General features: G+C 40.8%; 1 protein-coding gene across 1 annotated transcript in view; it reads left to right on the plus strand.

Moving 5' to 3' along the window:
- MTHFD1 (methylenetetrahydrofolate dehydrogenase, cyclohydrolase and formyltetrahydrofolate synthetase 1) overlaps positions 1-5,235 on the plus strand; it is a 49,265-nt gene extending 44,030 nt beyond the window's left edge. Inside the window, exons 25-28 of the mRNA XM_072115859.1 lie at positions 8-115; positions 735-887; positions 4,070-4,172; positions 4,862-5,235. Coding sequence (XP_071971960.1) covers positions 8-115; positions 735-887; positions 4,070-4,159 — 351 coding nt within the window. The 3' untranslated portion in view covers positions 4,160-4,172; positions 4,862-5,235. The remainder of the gene's footprint in view (positions 1-7; positions 116-734; positions 888-4,069; positions 4,173-4,861) is intronic.
- Positions 5,236-20,615: the final 15,380 nt, after the last annotated feature.

Consider the following 20,615-nt stretch of genomic DNA (forward strand, 5'->3'; position numbering starts at 1 on the left):
TGCCTAGTTGCCAATTGCTGATAAGATCCGGATAATTGCCCAGAAGATCTATGGTGCTGATGACATCCAACTTCTCCCCGAGGCTCAGAAAAAGGCTGAACTGTACACTAAGCAGGTGAGTTAGTGCAGATATAGTGCAAGATATAGCAAATGTAGGTTCTTCTTATAACATATAAAGCGGATCCGTAATTCACGGAAATAATGTTAGACTTGTTTACCCATGAGGGGCCCCTGATTCTACCGCGTTGATGATGATGATCAATCATCATCCAGTTAAGACAGCACCAGGGACTGATCTGCAGTTGCTCGTCTCAGCCACTACACAGAGAATGGAGCTGTACTACCTGTTCTCTTCTTTAAGATGATTCCAGTGCTGGAGGCTGCTGAGGGCAGCAATTCTTCTGTGGTTCTGGTTGTTGACCCTGAATAATCCAATTTCGAATACCTTTGGCCATTACTGGCCGAGAAGAGACATAAAATCATTAGGCAAGCTTCTGAGCCATCACAAATGCTAAATGCTGTAGCCAATAATTGTCTTCAACAATAACAATTAACTTGGATAATTACATAATGGGGGAATTAGAGTCATTTGTTGAAATCATTTAACCTCTACCGTGTGTTCATCGGAGGTTCTGCTGTTGCCAGGACAACTCAGTTGTGACCGACCAGATTATTTCCAAGTTTTTTGTGTTGGATTAGATTTACTTAGTATAATTTATTTTCTCCATATTCAGGGCTTTGCAAATCTGCCAATCTGCATGGCCAAGACCCATCTGTCTTTGTCTCATAACCCAGAGCTGAAAGGTGCACCGAAGGGCTTTGTCCTGCCTATCCGTGATATAAGAGCCAGTGTAGGGGCTGGATTCTTATACCCATTGGTTGGAACGGTAAGAAACTATTATTGCATTACATCCCTAGCACTGAATGAGAATTGCCATCTTGTTTATATAGCTACCATACTGCTGATTGTTACTGGAAATAGTCATTAAGTTTGTAATGCTTATAGTTAAATCCGATAGATCCTTATATGTAATTACTATACAGTGCTATCATAAATATTGCACTTCTAGAATGTGAATCAGAAAGGGATGTAATTAGTCAACAGAATACAGGCTGTCACCAGATATGCGCTGAATTCTATCTACAAACTTTCCCACTTTTATTTATATATATATTATATAAGTGGGAAAGTTTTTAAATATATATATATGTAATATATATATATATGTATATATGTAGGCCCTGCCAGTGTGGAGGGTGGTAGTCCCCGACCAGCTTAGTATATAGGTGGCAGAAACTTGTTCCAGTTCTTTACATATCTGCCTTTGACATCTGCACCCATCAGACATATGTCGATAGCCGTAATTGTTGTGATCAAACTAGATAAATATGTTATCTATATTAAATATACTCAGGATAACAAAATAACACATTCTCTAATTTACTGTTTGTAACAAAAATACAGCATTTCACAGATATAATTAAACTGTCTCTATCAGTCCTGGTGTACACAATTTCACCAGTCTGCACACTGTAATGCTCCCTGCCCCTCCCCCTGCATTGCAAGATGAGCTCATACACAGACACTTCCTACTGGCAAGCAGTCTCTCTTTTTCTATGTGTCATCTATAGTAGAATGTTCAGAAGCTAAAAAAAATTGAAGTTTCTGGTTAGAGAGGCCCCGCCAACACTCTGGATTTTTACACTGACCATCACTGCGTGATAGGAGCTAAAACCGCAATAAAAGGGAGTAAAATTGTGAAGTAAAGGTTTAAAATGAGCTTTATTGTGTAATCATCACTAGGGGATTTAAATTTGAGAACTTTCTTTCATGGGCAAACCCCTTTAACCCTCTGTCCCTTATCTATTGTACAATTGTAGTTGTATTGAGGTTTTTAATTACCCAGTAAACCTTTAAAGGGAATCTGTTGTGAGCATACAAAGCTGCAGACAGTGTTATGTAGCAGTCATGGGGCTCTGTGTAACCAAACCTTTTTCTATTCCAAATGCATTTATATTCCAGTAATGTAGCTGGATTTTGGAGCACTCTGGTGTACTGGTATCAGACTTCTTTTCATTGAACACATTACACCCACTTCCCTATGAGTAGATGCTGTAGTTTTCAGACAGAAGCCTACTGCAGCACCTGCTCAAGAGGCTGTGTGCTGTGATATACACCAGTGAATTCGCACACCAAAGTGCAGCCACAATCCTGCATATTAATAAACATTTCACAGGGCTGCTGCTTGCAACACACACAAAGCTATGGTTACACAGATTCCCAGGTCTGCAGCTTTGTCTGCTAACAACTGCTGATTATTAACAAAAAATATACAAATTATGTAAAATCAAACCAGTGATAATTGGTTATATTTGATAGTTCACACACTGAAATGGTTTGCCATCTAGGGCTAGAGATTGGTATAGAAAATTGTGAATTGTTATTCACACATGAAATGGGATAAGATAACTGTCCTAAGCTTTGCTGCTCCAATTAATTTCATTAATGTTCTTTCTTGCTAGGAGAGTACATAATATATGTCTCTTGCTTGGATTTTTGCCATATGTTTAATTGTCTCATAATTCTTTGTATAGGACACATGAACCTGTGTTTAGAATTGCAGGAGAAATATCCCATGGCAGCATCTATTAGGCCAGGGACATATAAAGCACAACACCTCATACGTTTTGCAGTGTATTATATAAGAGATCAAATGCTCTCGTGTAAGTGTACCCTTGTGGGACAAAATATTGTAAAAAAAAAAAAACACAAAGAAATTGTCCGCGATCACAAAAAAATTGCATAAATGCCGATAAGAATTAATTTACGACCCCCCCCCGCCCCCCAAGTGTGTACAGATCTAATCTTCTGGGGGGGTTTTCACAAAAAAAAAAGCCCTCACACAGCTAATTTTCTAAAAAAAAAAAAAAAAATTCTGCAAAAAGTTTCATAATGCAAAAACAACCCTTAATAAATGTGGTATCACTGTATGTAAATGGACCCAGGAAAAAATATTATTTTTTTGTTATTTAGGTTTGATGATAAAGGAAGAAAAATGTTTTATTAGAAAAGCAACAGATTGTTCCTTTTTAAATATGCTTCACCAGTAGAATATATGAAACCCTAAATTGTGCTATTAAAAACAGTATTTGAAAAAAAAGACAACATACAACTATAGTGACTAAAAAAAACCCCATCATAGCTTGTAGAAGGCATTAAAGGAAAGAAACCCAAAAAATGACTTCAAAAACGGGTGCGGAGATAAGGGAGGAAATAGGGCTGAGCTGCAATACCAGAGAGTTTTGTTTGCTTTTCATCAACCATAGTCAGTACCAGGGAAGGTTTTGGCTTGTTTGCATAGCTGCAAGACCGCTCTGTATAACCTGCAATCACCTACAACCTGAATTCCAATCGCTTTTCACTAGTATAAAGGCCTCTTTCAAAATATTGTATGCTACAACCATGTACTGGAGATCACTCACCTCCCCATAGCGAGACATGGTGCCCGGCCGTACATACAGGAAAAGATAGAGCAATCTTTATCTTTTTCCCGTGGATGGTACTTTATGGTGACAGGTGTGTGGTCACCATACCACAGGCAGGCGCCGTTCTATGGGAACCGAGTATCGGTCTCAAACACATTGCTGTGAAAGAGGACTAAAGCCAGTAAGTACACGTAGCCGATCCTCACACTGCTGTGTGTAAGCTCAATTGTCACTTTCCTATTTGCTCTGAGTGACTGCTGTAGTATCCTGCTGCAGCTTATACTCAGAGCAGAGAAAAAAGCACTGTGGAGCAACTTGGTGCAGAGAGTTAAGCACAAAGCAGTGTGAGGACCCTAGAGGAAGTTCATAAGTTAAAAGAAGTTTATTTTGCTGCTAACCACAAACACAAATATATGATCATACATCCCTTGTAGCTACAGTGTAACACTGTCTTTAGTCTCTGTATGGTGAAAAGCTGTTTCAGATATATAAAAATTAAACCTCAATGTGGGAGAAAAACAGGTTTGTAGACCACTTTTGTCTTTTTACAAAGTCCTACTGATAGAGCCTTTGTTTGTTATAGATGAGCACAATGCCTGGCCTGCCAACAAGACCCTGCTTCTACGACATAGACCTGGACCCTGTAACGGAGCAAGTGAATGGATTGTTTTGATCACACATTACAGGTATAATGTCTTACAGACTCATTTACACAACCGTAATGGGGAGTGGCCAAGCAGTGAGCATAAATCTCACCGCAACGTGACTGTGCATGGAGAAATATACTTGTCCTATATTTCGCCGTGTTATGGTGCCGGCCCTGCGCTTTGATGTGCACAGGGGAGGGGCGAGCAGCACTCATCCCTTCTCCTCTCTAGCGTGTCGACAGGTGCCTACGGCCAGTGAGTACATTTTTGTCTGAATGCACCATAAATGTGTAGGTTAAAGGGTTGTCCAAGGGTATAAAAACCCCTTAGGTGGCCAGGATGGGACGGGTTAAAAAAATAGACATGTACTTACCTCCACGATCCCTCCTGGCATCCAGCGCTACTATCTCTGCGGTCAGGGGCACGGAAGCTGCGCTACGCTCAGCTTTTGGCCGGCCAAGGTGGCCCACATGATGCAGCGCTAGGAATAGGGAAGCGTGGGGGTCCCAAGTTGAGTGCAGCACAGCTTTCGTGCCCCTGTTTGTTTACACAGGGCACAGGTGAGAAAGCTGGCTGCACTGGACGCACTTTTTGTTTTGTTTTTTTTAACCCTGCCACCCAAGAGTTTTTTTTTTTTATACTCTCAGACAACCCCTTTAAGGATAACATACAGGCAGATTTTTAATGACCTGCTTCATATACTCAATACTATTTTATTTTCCTTCCAGGTTGTGATGCTGGATAATCTGCATTGTTGCCCTGGAGAAGTTGCAATTGAGATTCTGCTGCTTGAATTTTTTTTACTTAGTATTTTTTTTTTTTTGTAAAAGGTGTTTATTTCGCCTTGGGCATTTCCCATCTGTCAATAAGAGAAACAATATTTTATAGTTTTAGAGAAGTCTCTTGAGATTCTAAATTTTATTCCACACTTTGTGTGTTTTATTCTGATTGATCTCTAGCTAGGGCACACACGCATTGTTTTTAATGATATTTCCTACTTGTGTATCTGTATTACTTCATATCGATCTCCACCCACCTGCACACCATCTGCCGTTTAGAAAGTGAAGCCAATGTATGTTGGAAAGTTATGCAGTTTCCTAATAAATTCTTTATCCTTTTTCATAAGTTGTCTGCTTGCTGTAAATGAATGGGCCAGGGTGTAACCAAAAGGAGGGCAGAAGTTGTAGTTGTACCAAGGCCTGGGAGACTTGAGGAACCATAAGAAGAGATCAGTACTATAAATTAGACATTAGAGTTGTTGAATTGTTTTGGGGTATAGGAGTTTTAAATTGTACTTCTGTGAATAGGGATCTTTTCTGTCTTTTTTTTTATTTTAGATGTTGAGCCCCATTTATATTAATGGGGCCTACAGAAATACATGTGATTCTCTCCAAAAAAAAACAAGTGTATGTAAATCATCCAATGATCACAGCTTGTCACAGGAGAGCTCCAATACCACAGGACCAACAAAAACCGGTTACCGGTACAGGGTGCTGTTCTCACATATTCATTAAAGCGCCAGTTTGAGCATGTGCCCTGCTATCTCCGCCCCTCTCATAATGAGGGATATGCAAATATGTTTTCCAAGATGGGAAATGGAAAACAATGCCTCCTTTTGCTACCTTGTGTGGCAGCCCCCTTAACACCAAGAATGACTTAAAAGAAGTCTAATGACATGATGCGGGATTAAGCCAAACAGAAGGAACAGACTCCCAACTGTAGACTGCGCTGTTTCCACCTGGCTTGGTCTCTTCAGCACAGCGTAATCTGTTCCTTCTGGAATAGATACACTGGTTTGTCTTAATCCCACATCATGTCGTTAGACTTCTTATAGGTCATACTTTGTGTTTAGGGGGCTGCCTTTCAAAAGGAGGCATAGTTTTCCATTTCCCACCTTGGAAAATGTAATACCATATTTCCCAGAATTCCCTAGTAGAGCACCGATGGATTCAAGTCTCCCCACGTCCATGAGGCGGCCTTAAATGGAAAACTCTCCACAAGGAGAACGCTTACTTTCTGACTCTAATAATGAATGAGGTTGCTGGAGAGAGCTGGTCAGCAATTTCTAACACTCCTGTAGTATTAAATAGAGGAGGGCTCCCATTTTTATGATCCCAACAGTCAGACCCCCACCAATCAAATTGCAGATAGGGGATAACAATCATACTTGGGGACATTCCCCTTTAAAGTTAACCACAAAAAGTACATTATATGGCATTTCCATGTCGCTGGCCATGTCTTTATAAGTTTCCAACGTGCAGGACGAAAAATGCATTTATATCCAGAATCCAGTCTGGGGGTGGTATTAGCGTCCCAGCAGTCAAGCAGGCGTGCCCTGTCATGGCCTCCTCGTCAGCTAACTACGCCTACTTATCTCCATGTACTTAAAGCAAGCCCTACCTCCTTGTCGACTCCCCCGTCTGGCCAGTGTCTCGTCGGAATTCCCGTGCATGCGCCGAGCTTGGACGAGTTTGAATGGCCAGATGGGGCAGTCGATCAGGAGGCAAGACTTGCTGCGGGTCCCCGGAGATAAGGTGTAGTTAGCAGTCAAGCAGGCACACCCTGCCATGGCCACCTTGTCAGCTGGGACGATAACACCATCCGCATGACTGGATGTCATAGGGTGATATAAATGCATATTTCTGGCTGCACGCAGCATTGGAAACTAATAAAGACATGGCCCCAGTGATAGCGTTGGTGCCCACACACACATACAAGCTGGTGCTAATGTCTGTTAACCTACAGTACAGTGAAATGCAGTATTAAACTCATACAAACCACGACCATTCAAATTCTGCTTTTGGTCTGATAAAGTCCAGGACCCAGTGCTGCAGGAATATATAAATGTCTAATAATTAATCGGTCTTTCACGTCCTTTAATATATTTGATGACATCCTACAGTTAGGCTTATCTAAACTTCCCAATAGACATAAAATAAGAATCAACCAAACCTGATGATTTTGGTGGGTTCGGACAACCATGTAATGTCTAAAGTGATTTGCATTGCAGCAGTTCAATCTACTTCAATAATTAATGTAACTGCAATGAAAAAGATTTCCTCCACTAAAACAGCCTCATATGCCATATACGGTACCTCCTGTGCACTGATAAGTATTGATGATCAGAGTATATCCCAGGCTGGTGAGCCGTGTGGTGTAATATGAAGCAGCGGTGACCTTGCTCTCTCCCCATTGAAGGACACAGTAATTATTTGGTTATGTATAATTTCTTGATTAGAAGTCGTGGGAAGATATGACATGAATTCTTCCCAGACTTCTTGTTCTGTTTTGCCATAGCAAGGCATGTTTAACTCCACCAGTCTTGACCGTTTGATGCCCTGAGTAGGTGTGTTTACTAGTACAGAAGCTGGCAAGTTCAAGGAGAAATGTAGATCACTTGGACAATTCCCTGCTCCTTCTGTGGTACATGGCATCATTATACGGTAAAATAGAAAAAGTTATTGTCCTCTCTAAAAGAACTGGTAAATTGTAAATGAGACCTGTACAATAAAAGTATATCTAACCAGGAGGGACTTGCTAAGAAGGCATTCTGCTATTCTAACAGTCCAAAAATGCATGTAGAGGCATTTAATAAGAGCTGACAAACAATTATGCAAAGATATTCCTCTTTTGCTAGATACAGAAATCTGCCAGCAAGTGCAACGGGGGTGTACCCAAAGGGCCATATTTGCCTACAAACAGTCATGATGGAGGAAGAGACTGAAAATGTGAATGGCATCTAAAGCTGCTGCTTTTTCTATTAAAAAATAAATAAATGGATTGTAATTTAAACAGATGTCTGGATGGATACATAAATAGCAAAGTATCAGTTTGTTTTAACAGCTACCATAATCTGTATAAAAAAAAAATCCCTTTTCAGTTATTGTCGGTTATTTTCTGGAAGCCAAAACGCAGAGGGGGACTGGCCCTAAGTGTGATGAAGTTGACCCCACCCCATATGGGGCTCATTTACATATTCACAAGTTTTCTAGGCACAAATTAGTACTGCCTTGAACACAATCACGAAGGGGAACATTTACTAAGGAACGTGCGCCAGTTTTCTGTCGGACCTTGCACATTCTTTTAGTGCAAACTGCTTGCATAAGTATTTAAGTAGTGTCTCTGCCACATTTGTGTCGCACATGCCCATTTTGTGGCGCAGCTGCAGTATGCTTCATGCTACATAAATTTCCGCACTGAAGGGGGCGTTCCAGTGCTCAGTCCGACCAAGTACCGACAGAATTGTGTTGCAAACCCCGTGTTAAAGGTGCACCAAGTGCACATGTGGTGCAGTCAGTCGAGGCAGTGGAGGGGGCGCCGGATTCAGGATTTCTGAAATATACAAAGGCAAACTGCACATAGTTCAATGTTCTGCAATGTTCCTAGTAAATTTGCCCCAATGTTTCTTTCTTTAACCTAGTTTTATTGTTGTCCTGCAGTTGTGGCTGGTGTTACATAACAAGTGATTAGGGCTGAGCTGCACTACAAGACATAACATATGATAGTGGTGTTGTTTCGGCTCGTTTCACATAGCCCCTTAAAATAATAGTTGTGGGAACATGGATCTTTACAGAATATCACAAGTATCCGGTAGTTGTAGGGAATATGTGTGCAGGGAAGTTACTATGGATTTCATAATGACATCTCTTCTGTAAAGCTGAGTTATGGATTGTAACATCTACAATAGAAATGCAGCTTATTCTGTAAGTGACTATAACTGAATGTGACAGACAAAAATGTGTTAAACCCCATATTATCACCAAATAAAAAAAAAGGAACATTGCATACGAATAACCGACAGAGAGGGAAAGAAAAACACTTGCACATACGCCTTTGCAGAAGATGCCCGTGGCTTTCTCATTAACACATCCAGCACAAGGATCCTGCCATTGACTTGGTGATGTGATTAATGAGGTGTTGGTTCAGTAAATCTCACCTACATGGCAGATAATAAGAATCCTTCCCGCTGAAAAGAGACTTTTTCCATCTGTAAAATATAATTGGAATTGAGAAAAACAAAAACCATGTGGCATTCGTATTACTTTTATGGACTTGTTCTTTTATCATGAATACTTGGAATTCTCATTCTTCACCATAACATTGTAGTTCTTCTAAGTATAAATCAGAGGAGTCTATGCTGAGAGCTCTGTTTTATACAAAGCCAGAATAGAGCACCCATAGAAGTACATGCAGTCTATCTGTGCCCCTTTATGTTTCAGATTTTGTACAGAAGCATTTCAAGGTATAAGGAAACATTTTGCAGCATGTTCCGTCATATTCTGTATATTACGGACATGTTCTTACCTATTAACGCTCTGACTATGGCTAAGAACACATAAATGTGCTCAGTCTGTGAAAACCCGTTGCCGGATTTCATGGACTGAAAACTCTGCCAGGACTCCAAGCATCATAGTACAGTCATGGCCAAAAGTTTTGAGAATGATACAAATGTTAATTTTTACAAAGTCTACTGCATCAGGTTTTATAATGGCAATTTGCATATACTCCAGAATGTTATAAAGAGTGATCAGCTTAACAGCAATTAATTGCAAAGTCAATATTTGCCTAGAAAATGAACTTCTTCCCCAAAACACATTTAAACTTCATTGCACGCCTGCCTTAAAAGGAGCAGCTAACATTGTTTCAGTGATTGCTCCATTAACACAGGTGTGGGTGTTGATGAGGACAGGGTTGGAGATCAATCTGTCATGATAAAGTAAGAATCACACCACTGGACACTTTAAAAGGAGGCTGGTGCTTGGCATCATTGTTTCTCTTCTGTTAACCATGGTTATCTCTAAAGAAACGCGTGCAGTCATCATTGCACTGCAAAAAACTGGCCAAACAGGGAAGAGTATCGCAGCTAGAAAGATCGCACCTCAGTCACCAATCTATCGCATCATCAAGGAATTCAAGGAGAGAGGTTTCATTGTTGCCAAAAAGGCTCCAGGGTGCCCAAGTAGGACCAGCAAGCTCTAGGAGCGTCTCTTAAAAGTGTTTCAGCTTCGGGATCTGGCTACCAGCAGTGCAGAGCTTGCTCAGGAATGGCAGCAGGCAGGCGTGAGTGCATCTGCACACACTGTGAGGCGGAGACTCTTGGAGCAAGGCCTGGTGTCAAGGAGGGCAGCAAAGAAGCTACTTCTCTCCAGAAAAAACATCAGGGACAGACTGATATTCTGCACAAGGTACAGGGAGTGGACTGCTGAGGACTCTGATGAATCCCCTTTCTGATCATTTTCTCTGATGAATCCCCTTTCCGATTGTTTGGAACATCTGGAAAACAGCTTGTTGGGAGAAGACGAGGTGAGCGATACCACCAGTCTTGTCTCATGCCAACTGTAAAGCATCCAGCAACCATTCATGTGTGGGGCGGCTTCTCAGCCAAGGGAATCGGCTCTCTCACAGTCTTGCCTAGAACACATCCATGAATAAAGAATGGTACCAGAATGTCCTCCAAGAGCAACTTCTCCCAACCGTCCAAGAGCAGTTTGGTGATCAACAATGACTTTTCCAGCATGATGGAGCACCTTGCCATAAAGCAAAGGTGATAACTAAATGGCTCAGGGAACAAAACAGAGATTTTGGGTCCATGGCCTGGAAGCTCCCCAGATCTTAATCCCAATGAGAACTTGTGGTCAATCATCAAGAGACGGGTGGACAAACAAAAACCAACAAATTGTGACAAAATGCAAGTATTGATTGTGCAAGAATGGACGGCTATCAGTCAGGATTCAGTCCAGAAGTTGATTGAGAGCTGCCAGGGAGAATTGCAGAGGTCCTGAAGAAGAAGAGTCAACACTGCAAATATTTACTTGCTGCAGTAACTCATTCTAACTGTCAATAAAAGCTTTTCTTACTCATAATATGATTGCACTTGTATTTCTGTATGTGATAAAAACATCTGACAAACACACATAAAAACCAACAGATCATGTGAAAATATAATATTTGTGTCATTCTCAACTTTTGGCCATGACTTTGGCCATGTAATAAGTGAAATAAATAGTCCCTGCTTCGCTGCAGAACACCGGTGCTGTTATCCCCTGCTGCATATGTTGCAAAGCAAGAGATCAACCTTTTGAAGTGTTCTGTTAATGGCCTCCAATTTGTTCTTGAGTTTGTGTGCTGCAACAATCTTCTTCAAATATTTTTTATGGGCTTCAACTGTGAACGCCACTCCAGAATTTTCCAGGAAACCAAGCCTTGGTGCACTTGTATGATGCATAAAGGGCTGTATCAATTCAGCAAGTTATTCTACACATAGGGGATATCATTGTGATCAGTGGAGATCCAACAGCTGGGACCCTTAGAACCAGATTCCCGGTCTCTCATAACAGCATAAGAGTGTCAGAAATTGCCAAGCACAGTGCTTGTATATCTCCAGAACTCTAATTCACAGTCCATGTGACCTTGGGGTCTACTGCCACCAAATCTTGCACATCAATGGCACATCAATGCGAACTGTGGCCAGAAGGTTTGCTGTGCCTGTCAGCATAGTGTCCAGAGGGTGGAGGAGATACCAGGACCGCTACCTCTGTCTTTTTGCAAAGAGGAACACTGCCAGAGCCCTGCAAAATGACCTCCAGCAGACCACTAATGTGCAAGTGTCTGCACGAACAGAAACCGACTCCATGAGGATGGAGTCCACAGATGGGGGAGTTGTGGGCCAGTTGGCATTTGCCAGAGAACTAATTTGCCACTTGTGCCCTATGCTCTTCACAGATAAAAAACAAGAAGGTTTATACTGAGCACATGAGACTGACATAAGAGTCTGGATATGCTGTGAAGGGTGATCTGCTGCCTGCAACATCCTTCACTGTGACCGGTGCGTCAGTGGGTCAGTAATGATGTGGGGTGGCATTTCTTTGGAGGGCCGTACAGCCCTCCATGTGCTCCCAGCGGTAGCCTGACTGCCATTAGGTTCCCGGGATGAGATCCTCAGACCCCTTGTTGGCCCTTTGTTCCTCCTAATGCAGGACATTGCTAGACCTCATGTGGCTGGAGTGTGTCAGCAGTTCCTGCAAGATGAAGGCATTGAAGCTATGGACCGGCCCGTTCGTTCCCCCGACCTTAATCCAATTGAACACATCTGGGACATCCTGTCTCGCTCCATCTAGCAACGTTGCGTTGCACAACAGACTGTTCAGGAGTTGGGGGATGCTTTAGTCCAGGTCTGGGAGGAGACCCCTCAACCTCATCAGGAGCATGGCGCGGTGTTGTAGAGAGGTCATACATGCACATGGAGACCACAGACAATATTGAGACTCATTTTTACGGACATTACATTAAAGTTGGATCAGCCTGTAGTGTGTTTTTCCACTTTAATTTTGAGTGTGACTCCAATTCCAAATGGAAATTTTATTTCTACTAATAATTTTTTTATAATTTTGTTGTCAGCAAATTCAACTTTGTACAGCACAAAGTATTCAATGAGAATATTTAATTCATTCAGATCTAGGATGTGTCATTCGAGTGTTCCCATTACTTTTTTGAGCAATGTATATCACTTCAGTGCCTCTGCTTATCTTTTTGCATATTTTTTGTAACATTATTTGGACATTTATTCACACATTTATCACACAGTATCCTCATAAAAATTCCTGCACAGCAGTAGTTTTTATGGATCTCTAACCACTATATAATCTATGTAAATTAAATACACAGAAAGCAGGTTAATAACCCATGCATCAAATATGCTAACAGACCCTCATGATTCATCTAACCTACATAGATAGAAGGCAATGAATTCATATCTGTGCATCACCTAATAAGATTGGGGACAGCGCACATCTTATTTTTAGACATTCAAAACATTCACCTGTTCCTTTAGTAACATGAGTAATAGAAGATGTAGGAGAACATTATAATTCCGTAACTGTGGAAGAGCAGAAAATTCTGTTATCTAGCTCATCCATACAAGGAACCAGACTAGACATGAGCAATACTAATGAAAATAAACTGCCTGCCTTTGGCTGCAAATCTGTCGAACCTTTAAATGAATGGAAATGCATTAAAGAAATTTGACTTTCAGCTTAAATAAATCCTTGAGTCAATCAAAGTTTATCTAAAACTGCAATCTGTTAAATGGTCTAACGTTATGAAGCCTCTCGAGAAGGTAGCCAAAAATTTGTCCTGCCAAGAGCTCAGGAATGCGTGGATCTGAATTGGACAGCTAAAGAGTACTATAAAATAACGTTTCTATTGCCTATATATATGCTGATACAACTTGGCCTGATGACCGTCATTCAGTAACGAACATTACAATAGGGATATGGAGCTCTTTTTTGCCACAAGCATCAGCAATATCTGGAACAATATTGCAGTTGGCAGAGTCCCCAGAAGTAAAACTCCAGCCATAGCTGAGTCTTCAAAAAGGGCAGCCTAAGGCACTGTGATGGGATTAGCACTGACTCAGCAACATCACATTACCCTGTCCACCATGATTAATAAAATGACCTTACTTATACACATGAATAAGATTGAAACTTGAAGCTCCATGTAGGTCTTGAACCAATGACCAGTCAGATTCAAGACGGTGATACAAAGATGTACAGCGAAAATGTTGCATGATCACAATGCGGTGAACATCCCATGTCTAACCGAGCCATAATGGAGCCGGGGACGGCCATGTAGCTGCTATCTCCCCCCATGCCCACCCGATCAAAACAAGATGTAGACTTCCTCCTGTTTTCGACAGTTGGAGGCATTCCCCTTTAGTTACACAACAAATTTATCACTACTATATTACTGCATTTAGCAAATACTATTACAGCTTATTTACCCTCTTTCCCAGAAGATAAGACACATCCCAATTTTTTTTGAGCTTGGAAATATAAGGCCTCACCCAAAAATCTGATGCAGTGGAAGTAATTGCTACAGCTCCCCCCAGGCCATGTATTAGTATTATCCTTAAGATAGTGCAAGATGTTATGACATGGGAGACGAAAAACCCGAAAACATCGGAAAGTCCGAAGAAAGTGCCTCCATAAACCCTTAGTAAATAAGCCCCATTGTCTTATTTTCGGAGAAAACAGTACTATCTTTTTTTATACCCTACTCATTACCAAGAAACTTCAGAATAATATAATCTACAACCCATCACATGAACTGACATACCGTATATATATATATAGCACTTTTGGAATAAAAGAATTCCTTTTTCACAAGAACTTGGAGTGCCACCATTTTTTGATTTTTATATGTGAAAGGATTTAACAAACCTGATGGTTGAGCACCCGATTTTTTTCTTAACTGGTGCAGCTGAATTGTTTTAATTTTTATATATAGGTTGCTTTTTTTCACGATACAAGTAATTCTCCCTATTATCATATGAATGAGTCAGCACATATATTCTGAGCTCAAGGTGATGCTAAAGTCATTGTTGAGAAGCTTACTCTGCTTGAGTAACGCTGATGATGTCAAGGAACAGACCATCCATTGATGAGAATGTATTTTATTGATTGTGTGTAGGTACGAGGGATTTAGTAAGACTCAAGGCTATTTGGATTTAATAAAAGGAATACAAAGAACTAAAAAACTTAATATATTATATTAAATTTATATAGAAAAGAATTCTTACAACACAGCCTTGGGTTTTGTGTTTCTACTTAATACAATGAAACAGAAGGAAGGGAAGCCCATTACTTATGCTATAAGGTGTGCAAGTTACTAGTTATTATAACCCAATGATATTAAGCTTAAAACTTGATTTAATGTACAACAACCATAACTCCAGAAACCACAGTAATAAAGATTTAATGATTGCCCAAATATTATATACATTATCATTAGTGATGAGCGAGTATACTCGTCCGAGCTTGATGCTCGGTCGAGTATTAGCATACTCGGACCGGCTCGTTGCTCGGACGAGTATTTGCCCTGCTCGATAACGAGCATTTAATTAAAAAAAAAGAAGTGAAGAACAGTAAAAAAATACAATTAAAACATTTAATTTAATCGTTTAATTGAAGAAAACAGTGAAAGAACACAGTGCAGAATAGATTGCAGATGTTCGGGAACATCTGCGATCTGTTCCGGAGACACGCGTGCAGAACGGTGTTCTCCGCAATAGTACTTGAAGAACAATATGTGTGAAGAGCACATTGCAGATGTTTGGAAACATCTGCAAGTTGTTCTCTACACATATTGTTCTTCAAATACTATTGCGGAGAACACCGTTCTGCACGGGTGTCTCCGGAGCATATCGCAGATGTCCCGGAGACACGCGTGCAGAACGGTGTTCTCCGCAATAGTATTTGAAGAACAATATGTGTGAAGAACAACTTGCAGATGTTGCCAAACATCTGCAAGTTGTTCTTCACACATATTGTTCTTCAAACACTATTGCGGAGAACACCGTTCTGCGCGCGTGTCTCCGGAACAGATCGCAGATGTTCCCGAACATCTGCAATCTGTTCTGCACTGTGTTCTTTCACTGTGCTCGTTTAGTTTGTAATTTTACTGAAAAATGCTCGGGTCTCCCATTGATTTCAATGGGGCTCGTTACTCGAAACGAGCACTCGAGCATCTGGAAATGTTCGGCTCGAGTAACGAGCACCCGAGCATTTTAGTGCTCGCTCATCTCTAATTATCATCTCATACACAAGTTCCTCTCTTCCACTTTCTTTGATTTGAGAGATTGGATGAAGATAGAAATTTAAGGTCTAGTAAGTGCTTTCTTTTTTCTATACTATATGATGAAGGTTTTACTCTTTTGGATCTGACCAGCACCACCTCTACCTCACATATTATAGCGTCTCCCCTTACCAGTTAAAGGGAAAGGGCCCCTAAATACATAGGGGCAATTTGTTAAGACCGGCTCATTGGGTCTTAATCTTTGCCGCAGCTGACCGGTTCTGATCTCTTTCGGTAATTTTGGTGCAGTATTTTTGAACAAGATTTGAAATCTACATCAGATCCGACGTGGTGTAGATTTCACTGATAACCAGATCTAATTTTTGGCACAGAGTATAGTAAAATTAAATGCTGAAATCGGAATAGTATTGAACATTTTTCACTATATACATGAATACTTCAAATAAAGGTTGCAGCGTACATGAATAAAGTACAAACTTCAGTCCAGAAACATAGAATCGCCATAGCTATGGTCCAGTAACAGGTAAAGACTCCCAATTCTCAGGATAGAATGAACAGTCAAGCCATCATAGTAGGTCATAGCTGGCCAATGTAGAGAGACCAATGACCAAGGTGTGAAACTGCTAGATTGAGAATCCCTGTTGGAAACCTAGCTAGGCCATTAACCTTTTCCCAACCAGTCAACGTAAATATACGTGAGCCAGTCGTAAACTGCTGCTTATAGGAGCTGCAATTATTGATGGCTGATCATTGGCGCCCTCCCCTTGTTACGTCATCAGATGGCTCCCTTAGTTGTCGTTTAGCCCCGGTGGGGCCTGAAATAAAAGTAAAAAATTTAATGTTTTTAAATATGTTTTAAAAATGTAACTAACTTAAAATTCAAATCACCCCCTTTCCCTGAAACACATATAAAAATAAACAAGTAAAAACACCAACATGTTAAGCATTGCCACATCCTAAAATGTCTGATCTATCAAAATATTACAACAATTATAATAATGCCATTTTTGCCTCCCATAAAAATTTTAATAAAAAGCGGTCAAAAGGTTGTACAGTTTTCATAATGGTATCAATGAAAATGTCATCCCATCTCATAAACAATGACATCTTACACAGCTCCATACACTGAATTATGAAAAAGTTATGGGTGACAGAATGTGTCAATGCAAGGTGTTTTTGAAATATTATTAAAGGTATTGAGACAAGCTTCAGGATCTTTCCAATTTATATATATATATACACTCACCGGCCACTTTATTAGGTACACCATGCTAGTAACGGGTTGGACCCCCTTTTGCCTTCAGAACTGCCTCAATTCTTCGTGGCATAGATTCAACAAGGTGCTGTAAGCATTCCTCAGAGATTTTGGTCCATATTGACATGATGGCATCACACAGTTGCCGCAGATTTGTCGGCTGCACATCCATGATACGAATCTCCCGTTCCACCACATCCCAAAGATGCTCTATTGGATTGAGATCTGGTGACTGTGGAGGCCATTTGAGTACAGTGAACTCATTGTCATGTTCAAGAAACCAGTCTGAGATGATTCCAGCTTTATGACATGGCGCATTATCCTGCTGAAAGTAGCCATCAGATGTTGGGTACATTGTGGTCATAAAAGGATGGACATGGTCAGCAACAATACTCAGGTAGGCTGTGGCGTTGCAACGATGCTCAATTGGTACCAAGGGGCCCAAAGAGTGCCAAGAAAATATTCCCCACACCATGACACCACCACCACCAGCCTGAACCATTGATACAAGGCAGGATGGATCCATGCTTTCATGTTGTTGACGCCAAATTCTGACCCTACCATCCGAATGTCGCAGCAGAAATCGAGACTCATCAGACCAGGCAACGTTTTTCCAATCTTCTACTGTTCAATTTCGATGAGCTTGTGCAAATTGTAGCCTCAGTTTCCTGTTCTTAGCTGAAAGGAGTGGCACCCGGTGTGGTCTTCTGCTGCTGTAGCCCATCTGCCTCAAAGTTCGACGTACTGTGCGTTCAGAGATGCTCTTCTGCCTACCTTGGTTGTAACGGGTGGGGATTTGAGTCACTATTGCCTTTCTATCAGCTCGAACCAGTCTGCCCATTCTCCTCTGACCTCTGGCATCAACAAGGCATTTCCGCCCACAGAACTGCCGCTCACTGGATGTTTTTTCTTTTTCGGACCATTCTCTGTAAACCCTAGAGATGGTTGTGCGTGAAAATCCCAGTAGATCAGCAGTTTCTGAAATACTCAGACCAGCCCTTCTGGCACCAACAACCATGCCACGTTCAAAGGCACTAAAATCACCTTTCTTCCCCATACTGATGCTGGGTTTGAACTGCAGGAGATTGTCTTGACCATGTCTACATGCCTAAATGCATTGAGTTGCCGCCATGTGATTGACTGATTAGAAATTAAGTGTTAACGAGCAGTTGGACAGGTGTACCTAATAAAGTGGCCGGTGAGTGTTTATATATATATATACAAGCGGTCCCCTACTTAAGGACACCCGACTTACAGACAACCCATAGTTACAGACAGAGCCCTCTGACCTCTGGTGAAGCTCTCTGGATGCTTTACTATAATCCCAGACTGCAATGATCAGCTGTAAGGTGTCTGTAATGAAGCTTTATTGATAATCCTTTGTCCCATTACAGCAAAAAATGTTTAAACTCCAATTGTCACTGGGCCCAAAATTATTTTTGTCTGCATCTACAATTATAAAATATACAGTTTCGACTTACACACAAATTCAACTTAAGAACAAACCTCCGGACCCTATCTTGTACGTAACCCGGGGACTGCCTGTATATATATATATATATATATATATATATACAGGCAGTCCCCGAGTTACGTACAAGATAGGGTCTGTAGGTTTGTTCTTAAGTTGAGTTTGTATGTAAGTCGGAACTGTATATTTTATCATTGTAATCCCAGCCAGAACTTTTTTGGTCTCTGTGACAATTGGATTTTAAAAATGTTGGGTTGTCATAAGAATCAATATTAACACTAAAGCTTCATTACAGACACATGTGATAACTGTTATAGCTGTTTATTGTAGCTTAGGACTAAAGTAAAATAAATTACCAATATCCAGAGGTCCGTTTGTAACTATGGGTTGTATGTAAGTCGAGTGTTCTTAAGTAGGGGACCGCCTGTATATATATATATATACACCATTGAGTGAGGTTCTGCTTTGCCATGTATGCCCTTCACTGGTAAGCCCCTTGTTTACTTATATGACTTGCAGTGGCGTAACTAGAAGCTGGTGAGCCCCAATGCAATGTCTGTGCCAGGTCTTTTCATATGGGAAAGTGACACCATAAGGGCCCCCTAAACCTCTTGGGCCTGGGTGCGACCGCAACCTCTGCACCCCCCTCAAGTTACGCCCCTGATGACTTGGCTATGATATATTTGTAAGTGCTAATTGCTTATTTACCGTAGCTTTTATCCTAAGCATTTAGTAAAAGTAAAGTTTTATTATATCTTCCCATTGCTTGTATTAAGACATAACTAAACTATATAATTTTTGTATCTCTGCAATTGTACTGAAACAAATAATAAAGGAAAGGAAACCAACATTGAAAGCCGTAAAAATAAAGCACATCAGAATATGGCCCAACTGTGTTTTTTTGCCAATTCCACCACAATTTTCTTCCAGCTTCCTAGTACATGGCACAGAATATTAAATGCTGCCCTTACATAGCTTTTTAAACAATTTTGGTGAATAAAGGGGTTAATAATCAAATAGTCATGGGCACATCAAAATAATATGCAAAACAAGTAAAAATAATAGTATACAGATGAAAAGAAAATGAATTACATTACCATGCTTTACCGCATGAATATTTGTCCTGCCCAACTGTAGCCCCACAGGTCACTTCATAGCTGAGCTGCACCCTGGCCTCTGCACTGCTACTAGCCAATCAATCTTCATAATAAAGTTTAGTTTATCCAGAAAAAGCCAATGGGTAGGCCCCAGTGGTTGGCTCTAAACCTGCATGATACTTCTTCTTAAAGGAAACGTACCATCTCGGATGTATCTAGTGAGGTAGATCCAATGGCAGGATCAACGAATGAATTGCATCGGAGCCCTTTTTAGGGCTAATCCTTAAAGGGGTTTTCTCACGAAGGAAAGTTAGGCCCTATCGATGGGAAAGGGCCTAACTTGTTGATCAGTGGGGGTCTCAGTGCTTAGACCCCCGCAGATCTTGAAAAACAAGGGGTCTGTTGGACCCCTTGTCACTTTGTCAGACTGTTCTGCTCCATTAATCTTTATTGAGCTGACGGAAATTGCCGAGCACGGCGTTTACCAATCTCCGTCAGCTCCATAGAGATTAATCGAGCAGAACGGGTCATGCACGGCCGTATGCTCCATTAATCTGACAGAGCAACGAGTGGTCGCACTACAAATAGATAGGGCCTAACTTTGCTTTGTGGGAAAACCCCTTTAAGTAGTCTGTAACTTTAGAAATCTTTTATTACCCTAATATGCAAATTAGTGAAAGAGGCTACTGGGGCGTGGAGTAGCTGGGTTTGTCTTAGTAAATCTTCTATGGTCAATTTGTGTCTATTGCTTCATTTTGTTAGCACTTATTAGCGAATAAATGAATATGCACAGCAACTAATTTCCAATAGGAAACATTAAAATTTGGAAAGTGAAAATCTAAAACTGTGGGAAATCTCAGAAACATGAATTCGAACTGAAATGTATAATGAATGGATACGGATTTCTTCCATTGGTTAGTTAGACAAAGGAACTGATATCTACAATAAACTATCACATATTTTCTTACATAAAAGCTGCCTGCGTTTTACACACACCTAAGTGAGGCCATATTTCGAGTGGGTAAATGTAAAAGCTCTTAGACTGTCAGGTTCTTTCCCAAGTC

This window comes from Engystomops pustulosus, chromosome 7, assembly GCF_040894005.1.
Source record: "Engystomops pustulosus chromosome 7, aEngPut4.maternal, whole genome shotgun sequence".
Lineage (NCBI taxonomy): Eukaryota > Metazoa > Chordata > Amphibia > Anura > Leptodactylidae > Engystomops > Engystomops pustulosus.